General features: G+C 38.1%; 1 protein-coding gene across 1 annotated transcript in view; it reads left to right on the forward strand.

The window, feature by feature from the left end:
• Nucleotides 1-8,742, forward strand: part of rint1 (RAD50 interactor 1) — a 51,978-nt gene extending 43,236 nt beyond the window's left edge. The window contains exons 13-15 of the mRNA XM_044343326.1: nt 147-327; nt 5,939-6,057; nt 8,276-8,742. Coding sequence (XP_044199261.1) covers nt 147-327; nt 5,939-6,057; nt 8,276-8,489 — 514 coding nt within the window. The 3' untranslated portion in view covers nt 8,490-8,742. The remainder of the gene's footprint in view (nt 1-146; nt 328-5,938; nt 6,058-8,275) is intronic.
• Nucleotides 8,743-10,840: the final 2,098 nt, after the last annotated feature.

Genomic DNA, 10,840 nt, shown 5'->3' on the forward strand with positions numbered 1-10,840 from the left:
TCTCTTTACATAGTGTTTGTTTTACTAATTTCACTGAGTAGAGCAGCCAAAGAATATAAAGATTATCTTATTTTATCTTATTTAATCTTATTATTATATGGATTTCTTCTCTTTCATGCTTGTTCTCATCTCTGTCTTTTCTTTAGGTGGTTTTCTCTACCATCCCAGCAGGACCAGTCCACCATGTCCTTGTCTAGTTCAGCATGTCCCATGATGCTTTGTGTCAGGGACAGATTGTTGAACCTTCAGCAGATCCTGAGTCTTTCCCTGTTCCAGCAGGCTTGGCAGGGCCTTGCGGAGAGACTTGACAACTTTCTCTACCAGGATGTAAGAGATTAGTACCTGCTTAATCAACTACACTGTTTGTGTTTCATATTAATATGAAATATAGGTAGAGCGTACTAAAAACAGACTTCATAGCAGGGATCATATAGTCAAGCTGTTCAGAGACAGTTTAGATAACTAAAATGTTATATAGTAACATATATACACTGCTGCTTGAAAGTTTATGTGAACTCTTTAGAATCTGCTCTATTTCTGCATAAATATGACCTAAAACATGATCAGATTTCCATTCAAGTCCTAAAATTAGATAAAGAGTTTAGCAAATGAGACAAAAACCTTACACTTGTTCATTTATTTATTGAGGAAAATGACCCAATGTTAATATTTGTGCATGGCAAAAATATGTGAACCTCTAGGATTATCAGTTGACTTGAAGAGGAAATTAGAGTTGAGTGTTTCAATCAATGGGATGACAAGCAAGTGTGAGTCTCGGAGACCCTGCCTTATTTAAAGAAGAGAAATCTGGGTCTTCACTATCAAAGTCTGAGCTTCCTAACACAGGTTTGTGGAAGTGTGTCATGGCTCAAACAAAGGATATTTCTGAGGATCTTAAAAGAAGAGTTGCTGATGCTCACCAGGCTTGGAAGGGTGTCAAAATCATTTCTAAAGAGTTTGGACTCCACCAGTCGACTGTCAGGCAAATTGTGTACAAATGGGGGACATCCAACACTATTGTTACCCTCCCCAGGGATGGTCAAACAACAAAAAATCACATCAAGAGCAGGCATGTGATACTCTGGGAGGCCACAGGGGTAATGTCTATGACACTAAAGGCCTCTCGTGCAATGGCTACAGTCAATATTCCATGAGTCCACCATCAGGAGAACATTGAACATCAATGTGTGCATGGCAGAGTTGCAAGGAAAAAAGCCACTTCACTCCAAAAAGAACATTGCTGCTGTCTACAGTTCGCTCAAACCATGTGGATAAACCAGAAGATAACTCAAAAAGTGTTGTGGATGGATGAGACCAAAATCAAACTTTTTGGCTTGATGAGCAAAGGCTACATTCCAGCATAAGAACCTTAACCCATCTATCTGTGAAACATGGTGGTGGTAGCATCATGGTTTGGGCCTGCTTTGCTGCCTCTGAACGGACGGTTTGCAATCATTGAAGGAGCTATGAGTTCTGAGTTGTACCAGCATATTCTATAGGAAAATGTCAAGGTATCTGTCTGTGAACTAAAGCTCAACAGAAAGTGGGTCATGCAGTAAAACAACAACCCCAAACACACAAGTCATTCTTCCAAAGAATGGTTAGAGCAGAAGAAACTTGTTGTATTGTATTTATTGGAGCAATGTACAGTTTTACATAACATACATGATAACATTTGATGCACTGCACCAGAGTTAGCTTAAAGCTAATTTTCATCTGCTTTCCCTTACAATTAAAACATGTAACAGCACAATATAAAAACAGTACAAAGCCAAAAAAAACACAGGACACAAAATACAAAGTTACACACAATAGCACATCACATAAATCCACAATGTCAACTAGAAATTAATAATGTAAGCTTCTCAAATTAAAAGCAAAATTATTTGTGTTTATGAGAAGACCATGAGATGAGATTCAGTGGTTACAGAGCTGAGTAGTTTTTAGCAGATTTTTTAATTTGGTTTTGAACGTACTGACGGAACTGCAGCTCTTCACATCATCAGGTAGGACATTCCACTGAGTTGTGGCTTTCACAGAGAAAGCTGACTGCCCAAATACAGTGCGACAAAATGGTATGGTACAATCTTGTGTAGAGGATATTCTGGAGGATCTAATAGAACTCACTGAGCAAGTGTACACAAAGTACAAAAAGTGGATGAGGGGCTAAACCATTTAAAATTTTATATACTAGGCACAAATTTGAGAATAATCTGAAATTCTCAGAGCTCAGTAAATTGTATTTCTCTAGTACCCTACAGTGATGGAAATGCATTGGCTTTTTGTCCAGAGTTTTTAGAGCTTGTTTGTACAAGGACTCAAAAGGTTTTATGGCTGTTTCTCCAGCCTGCCCATAAATAGATAAATATCTTGGCTGCCTCCAAAGAGAGACGGTTTCTAATGTCTAAAATTTGCTAAGTCATACTTAATAAGTACAATTAATAGTTTTAACCATTTTATTTAACATGTTTTAAAGTCAAAATTTGGATCCAGTGTCACACCAAGATATTTAAAATCAGTGACTGTGTCAGTCCTTTCATCTTTGATGAGAATATCAGTGTTAGGAGGTTGTACCATGGTAGACTCAGACATGATTGATCAAGCCAATGTGTGATCCCTTCCAATGCAATTGTTAGCTTAGCAGCAGCTAACTCAGCTGTTTTTTTTCTACATCATGACACTGTTGAGGGAGAGTATTAATGTATAGGCTAAATAATAGGGGAACTAACACTGACCCTTGTGGAACACCTATTGTGCACTTCACGTTACTGGACAGTGCATCACAAACCTTACACGTTGTATCCTATTAGATAAATATGAAGACATCCATGCCAGTGCTCTAGATGTTAAAACATCATGATTGACTGTGTCGAATGCTTTAAGCAGATCTAAAAATACAGCACTAACTCATCTTTTATCAAGTCTTGATTTAATTTGCTCTACTAAGTGCAAGGTAGCAGTTTCGGTGGAATGATTTGCTCTAAAGCCAAATTGCATACAATGTGGACCAAAATTTTTGGAGCTCTGTAAGGAGCTGATGATTTTGTTTATTTGTAACTCATTAGTATCTACCAGCACGAAAACCTGGCCTGTAGCATCCAGTTTCCTTTTCATACATTTTTTTCTTATTCATATACAGACTCAAGAAAAAAAATATTAAAGACAGAAGCTACCGTAAGATGATCTTCAATTAACTTTCCATGTACTTTGAGTTTAAAATCTCCTAAAAAATTTTAGGTCCCTCCTTGTGAGATTATTGATGTTTTTCCAGATCAATTTACTGTTGCCTTTTGCCTCATTCAGTATATTGAGATAAAAACAAGATTTAGTTTCTCTTAGCTCTTGGATAACTTTGTAACTTAAACCTTTATAAATCAGCATGTCAGTGTCTCTTCTAGTTTTAATTGCCTTCCTTAGTGCAGCATCTCTAGATTTCATTAGTTTCAACAAATTTTCATTAAACCACGGTAAATTGTTTTTATTTTTAGATTTTATCTGTATCCTCACATTAAATCTTTCCCTCACAGAGTTGATTCTGTGAGTTAAAAGTATCACAGCCATAGTCCAGATCATCAGAGGAAAGTACATCATCCCAGTTCAAGCTGTTAATTTCACTGACAAATTCTTCTTGCTTAGCTCTGGGTATGCATTGAGGGATCATTGTCTTAGTTGCCGTGGTCCTAAATCTATTTTTAGTCAGTCTTCTCACACATAGGGTTAGGTTATGATCTGATAAGCCAGTGATTAAATTATAACTTTTAGTTATTCTTTCTGGTTTATTAGTAAATATCAGATCAGTTTTTTTATTGGAACATTTTGCAATCCTAGTTGAGCCTTTCACTAGTTGTTCTAATTGGAATTTCTCTGTGATCATTTTTAGTTTTTTCCTCTTAGTTTTATCCTCCCAGTTCACATTAAAATCACCCATAAATAATAATCCTATGTTAAAATTGCACTCTTTCAAGACTTCTGTGAGTTGATCATAGAAGATAGTGTCATCTGCAGAAGGGGGCCTATAGATATCTATGATGTTAAAAGACATTTGTTGGGATAACATTATTTTTATCCCAACATATTCTTTACGTGTTACCCGCATTGTAAACCACATGTTCACGTTTGATGTTCTATCTCACATAAAAAAGCACCCCTCCTCCTCTTCCATCAGGCCTGTCTCTTCTGAAACATTGGTATCCGGGCACCATGAACACACTCGCAGGAGTTGTTTGTTTCAACCATGTTTCAGTCTGACAGAGAAAGTCCAGGAGAAAGCCCGGCTCAGAAAGTTGATGCTCATTCATCACCGGCACCAGAGGAGTCCCAGACACTCTCAGGCACAAATCAGCACTGATGTTCTGCAGCGCTTCAGGGGTCACTGGTCCATGATTTAGCTGAACATCTCTGGAGAGCAGGAGCAGCATGAAGAGGAGACCTGCTATTGTCCGAAACGGGGTGGCAGATAAACGTACCACTGGATCAGTGATTTGCTCTAGTACCTGGGCTCGTCCGTACCACAGGACAGAGGAATAGATTGCAAAATATCCCAATAAGTTATGATGACACCTCACTGTAGGAGCGTCAAAGTTAATGTTTTGGAAATGCCAAGTCAAAGTCCTGACCTTAATGCCATAAAAATGCTGTGGAAGGACCTGAAGCAGGCAGTTCATGCAAAGAAGCCCACCAACATCCCTGAGTTGAGAATGTTCTACAAAGAGGAATGGGCTAAAATTCCTCTAAGCTGATGTGCAGGGCTGATAAAAAGTTACAGCAAAATGTTTGGTTGAAGTTATTGCTGCAAAAGGGGGTCACACCAGTCACTGAAAATAAATGAAAAAGTTTTGTTTTTTTTTTTGTCTCATTTGTTTAATTTGGTTCACTTTATCTAGTTTTAGGACATGTAAATATCTGATCACATTTTAGGTCATATTTATGCAGAAATACAGAAAATTTTAAAGGTTTCACAAACTTTCAAGCAGCACTGTTCAATCTAGATTTTGACTCTAAATTTTGATTTTGGAGAAACTGCAGCTGGGTCTGCATGTATAGGTGAGGGATAGCTAATGTAAAAAAGATGTCATGCTGGCTGAGTGGCAATGTGTTGGGGAGTAGCCTTGCTATATGAATAGCGAAATAGTAGCATAAAGGATCAAACAATTTACTTCTCATAAGTCTGCAGTATGCTACTCATTGACAGTCAATCCAAAAACTAAGACAGGTGACACAACTGGACTGATAACAAATTTTGATACAAATTATTAATTAACTGCAAATTATGTGTATATTTTAGCTAATCCATTTTTGTTTACATGCGGTGATAATTAAGGATAACAAAATTTGACAATTGGGTAATATCTGGGACATGCAGTGTTACGAGGATTATTTCAAATAATATTTTATTCACAGATATTGACTGAATGAGTGAGCCAAATGACCATTTACTAAGCCCCACCATTTACTAAGCAACTATAAAGTCATAGTCATTTTTGGAACATTTGGTTCCTTTCTCACAGAAGTAGAAAAAAGCAGGCTTCTCAATTTCAGCAGGTGACAACTGCAGCAACAGTGATGATAATTGTTAACTGCAAAATTTGTCAGCTGTAGTAAGCCAGCTAGTTAGCATAAGCTCTGTGAGTTGGTCAGAAGCTCTGTCTCTAGCAGACTTTTGAATGTTTGTGGATGAGGTGGTTTAAAATTAGAATCCTGCAAAAGTGTCTTACAAGTGATTAGAGGATTCTTACTGTAAATTTGGTAGTTTGTCCATCAGGTTCTTATTATTAGTGCATTATTGTACATTGAGGTTTAAAATGAATGCAAGAGATGTATTTATATCTTGCAACTGCTATTAAATAACATTGTTCACCTATGCACTATGTTCGCTAGACATCAGTTTGCAGCAATGCAGTTACAATGAGATCAATATATTCATGTGTCTCTCTGTCAGGTGATCCTGTCTAATCATTTCAGTGATGGTGGGGCAACTCAGCTTCAGTTTGACATGACGAGAAACCTATTTCCTCTATTTGGTCACTACTGCAAAAGACCTGAGAATTTCTTTAAGCAGTAAGTATACATGTGTGCTTATGTGGGGGATGAAAGGAGTCATTGAAATATCACGTGGGTGTACTTTTAGTACATGTGCATGTGCACATGCATATTGTAGTGCTACTTGAACGGCATGTGCGGCATGCAGCACACGCATGCCTGTGGGCTTGTCTTTATATTTTTATGCCATGCACATGCATTGAAGTTAGAAGGTCATTGATGCAGTTAGAAGGTCATTGTAACTTACAGCAGTGCTGCCTCTGTGCTATGATGTGCTCTAAATCCTGACTGAAAATCCTCAATCTATTGTCATGTAGAAAGTCGCACAACTGATCGACGTCTACTTTCTCAAGGATCTTAGAGAGAAAGGGAAGGTTAGATTTAGGTCTATAGTCAGCTAAAATGCCTGAATCAAGAAGAGTTTAAATTACAGCTGCTTTAAAGGACTATGGTACATAGCCTATTACTAAAGACAGATTGATCATATCTAGTAAGTTTTAGTGCTTAGTGCTAACTAAGGGTAAGACTTCCTTAAGCAGCCTAGTTGGGATGGGGTGTAAGAGACAGGTTGATGGCTTACATGAAGAAATCGTTGAAGTTAGTTCAGGAAGATTGATTGGAGAAAAAGTCTAAATATATATAAGGTTTTACAGCTGTTTCTAAGGTTCCTGTGTTTGGGGTCAGTGCCTGTTGAGGGCAGGAGGTGATGAATTTTGTCTCTAATAGTTAGAATGTTATCATTAAAGAAGCTCATGAAGTCGTTGCTACTGACAGCTATAGGAATACACAGATCAATAAAGTTATGACTCTTTGTCAGCCTGGCCAAATTGCTGAAAAGGAACCTAGGGCTTTTTAAAGGGGCGATGGAGTCGAGTGTCATTCACAGTGAGCCTGCAGCACTATCAACAAGATGATCAATTTGGGAGGGGCTAAGACTAGCATGAGAGTCCTCTGCTGTATTGAGACATGGCATTGAATTCAGTGTTGATGGAAAGCAGTACAACTGGCTGGCTGATGAGTTATAATTTAGTTTAGGTCTAGGGTTGATTATTAGGCTTGAGTCGAAAATGGCTGCAACTCCACCTCCTCAGCCGGTGTCTCGAGGAATGTGAGCTTTGAGAATTTTTTTAATACGACTGGGGGGAGTGGATTCTTTCAGGCTAACATATTCTTCATGACACAGCCAGGTTTTAGTAAGACAAAATAAATCAATGCGATAATCTGAGATTAGATCATTTATTAATACGGCTTTAAATGACAGAGATCTAATGTTTAAGAGTCCACATTTAATTCTCCTGTGTTGTTGTACTATTGCAGAGGTGGAGTTGTTTTTTATAAAATTTTTATGAATAACTCTGCTTTTGTTTACTTTAAGTTTAATTGATTTAAGTGGTCGGGGCCAGACATAGTTTCTATGTGGCTTTGGGTGGGTAACTGCACTAAAATGGAAGCACAGAAAAGTGTGTAGGACTGCTTCTCTGCCTCCTGGTCTCAACTCTGGGTTTTCATGGGTTGTCTACTAATAAACCAATAAATATTTCTGGATATGAGAGCAGTTCCATCCAAAGTGGCATGTATGCCATCTCTCCTAATCAGACCAGCTCTTACCCAGAAGGTCGCTCAATTCTCTATGAAGCCCACGTCATTTGCTTGACACCACCTTGACAGCCAGCAGTTGAATGATGACATGCAGCTATACATACCCACACCTTCAACACCTCCACCTCTCCAGACATATATCAGTCGGCACAGTGAAGCTCAAACATCGCAGTGAAGAATCAATAAGAAAAATACACTTTTGAGTGATTTTAAGAGTTTTGGGGGTGTGATTAGAATAAGAATTAGAGTAATTAGGAAATGAGGTGGGGAGATAAAAGATATTACTGTGTTTTGCTTTTCCTGTGTGTATTATGTTGCATCTTACCTCTATTACTAGGTTGGTGGCACCGCTGCTACAAATGGATGTGCTTTCCACAACATTTTGTGGTTGGAGAACCATCTTTTGCTTGTGTGTAACAGTTTATGCTATTGCTATGACGGATTAGATAGGAATGATCATAATAATGAAAAATAGTGAAGTGGAAAAATACTAACAAAACACTTAGCAACTGAAATTTTTTTATGAGGAGTACAGGACAGATAATTTAAGATTAATAGCCCAAGTGAAAGTGATAACTATGTTTCTACAAGAATTATGATTATTTTTTCACCATCTGCTCTCTCTTTCTGTCCACAGTGTTAAGGAGGCGTGTATCATCTTATGTCTTAATGTGGGCTCTGCTATTCTTCTAAGGAATTTCCTTAAAGAGTCAGAGGAAGAAATGAGAGATTGGGCAGGAGGAGGGGATCCTCCACCAGAATATGCATTGAATGAGTTGGGGGTTTACTGCTTGGCTCCCTGCGATGTGTTGATTCTCCTCAACCTCAGAGCCTCCTGGCCAGGACAGTAATATTTCCTCCAGGTAATATTTGTAGGTGTGGAGAGTGCACTGGATTTAGATCAAACAGTGCTTGACAATTTTTTTCTTCTTAAGTTTTGTCATTAGCATCAATCTTTCATTTTAAGTTGATAATATTGAATTAACATTATATAAATTTTGAGTTACAAAATTTTTGGGACCTACGTATTGTCACCTCAGTTGATTAATGTATACCATATATTGTCTTGTGGATTGTGTAATAAATCTAGCTGCAATTTTTCCACCTTCAGGAGTTTTATTTGTTTGTATGTTTTGTGTGTCTTAGCGTCTCTTTGTATGATAATCTAAAGATTAAAGGTTCCCTGAAAATGTACATTTTTCTTAAAATTCAGTCATTCAGTGCCACTCACCAAAGTGCACTGTGTATCCCTAACTAAAAAATGTGTTGAATGCATTTCCACATAAAACATTTGCAAAGACATTTGTGTAAACATTTGATGCCTGCATTGTTTACATTCATGTTAACTTGCAATCAGTCTTCTTTACTGCCTGTGTTGGCATGTTCCTGTTTCCTGGTGTTACTTTGAAGCTGATGTTGATCCAAGATCATTGATATGTTAGTTCCCTGCCATTGAAGAGGTGTATAATTCAGGTAACTCAGACACCTATAATATTAGATCCTGCATTTTTCCCTCAGTGTGGTTTCTGTATATATATGGTGGCTTTGACAGCAGTTGAATAAGTTATGGAGAACTGCTGCCACCCTTGCTTTCCTCAGTGTGGCTTAGGACAGGAAGGCAGCAGCTCTTTGTCAATTGGACAGAGGCCATATCTCCCAAATGCTAATGATTTGAGGGCTGAAATTTGAACATGTTTGTCCTTGCGTCTCCAGGAACATCCGCTGTAAATTTCAGCCCAACACATTGTGTAGAGATATGATGTTTATCTCCTTGGCGACCAAGTCTGTCCACTTCACATAACTTACTGCAGGGCCTAGGATATGCCAATTGGCCAGAAGTCATATCCTCCAAATGTTAATGATTTGTTACACTATCATTATAAGATATAATAATAATATAATATAATAAAGGTGAATTGCCACCTGAATGTGCAACGAACAATTTGAGAGTTTATCCCATACCACCAGAATTGGCATGTTTGAATAGCTTAGAACAAAATTTGATTGCTTTACATATACCATTTATGAAAATGTTATCATTACCTAAAGTTTTTCAAAATTGAGTGCATGGAATGGTGAATGTTCCAGCAAATATTGTGCTGACTAACGATTTGTTTCCCCGTTTTAATATAGAAGGATCTTTGTTGCATCTAAAATTGAAGTCTAAACTAACTTATAAAGGGCATTATGAATATCAGTTTGTTGACACTATGCACATAAAGCAAGCTTTGCAATATTTAAAACAGATGTGCACAAATGTACATTATAAAAATGTAGAGTTTAATGAAGCGTGGCTAAATGAGTTTTGTAGGGAACAAGATACTGGTGTTTTAGGAAATATGAGTGATACTAATGTAGAAAGTGGTGGTTGCAGAAGATGAGCTTTTGTGTGATAGACAGCAACATTGTATGTTCCAGGACACATATCTCATGCCTGTTGACATTGGTCAGGAAGCACCCCATCGATATTTTGATATGGTATATTGCAGTGGAGGTTGCTCCTCCTCTATTTTTTGAGAGGCAAGAGGAAGATCAAAATATAAAAAAGAATATTTGGTTGAAATAAACCATTACCAAATCCCAGTAGTATTTATAAAATATTTTTTCTCTCTTCTTTGGAAAAAATCCATATGAAATTCTGGTTAAAATGCTTCAACAGCGACACCTGCAGGGCAGGAGGAGAATGGGCAGCGTGTGTGAGGTGGTGGTAGGGGGCAGTGGGGGATAGTGGGGGGGAGTGGGGGACAGAGAAGGACAGGCTCCTGCTGTCCTCCGCAGGGCGGGATCTCCTCATGGATCAATTTAATGTACTTCATTTTTTTTCATGCTAATCTATGATTGGCCAAGACGTAAAATGACGCTCCAAGTGAGGATGTCTTCCCTAACCAAGCAACAACCAGAATGCAATATTGACATCGTGTTGGTCCAATGATAGTTTCCAGATTTCATCTTCAATTCTCTCCACTGTAAAGCAGAGTAGCAGCAGTAGATAAGAGCAGTAGATAGTTGCTTGCGTTAGCCAACGCAACAGTTAGCTTGTTGTAGCAGCCTGAAGGACTCTTTATACATCCATGGAAGGACTGTTAAGGACTGTTGTAAAACTAACAGGAGAATGGATTTGGACTGTGTGGCGCAGCAGCGGCAGGACGCCCCCAAGGAGGGTGGAGAGAGAAGCAACCAGAGAAACAACCAGGAGAGTTAG

The sequence above is a fragment of the Thunnus albacares genome, chromosome 23 (assembly GCF_914725855.1).
Source record: "Thunnus albacares chromosome 23, fThuAlb1.1, whole genome shotgun sequence".
In the NCBI taxonomy this organism is placed as follows: domain Eukaryota; kingdom Metazoa; phylum Chordata; class Actinopteri; order Scombriformes; family Scombridae; genus Thunnus; species Thunnus albacares.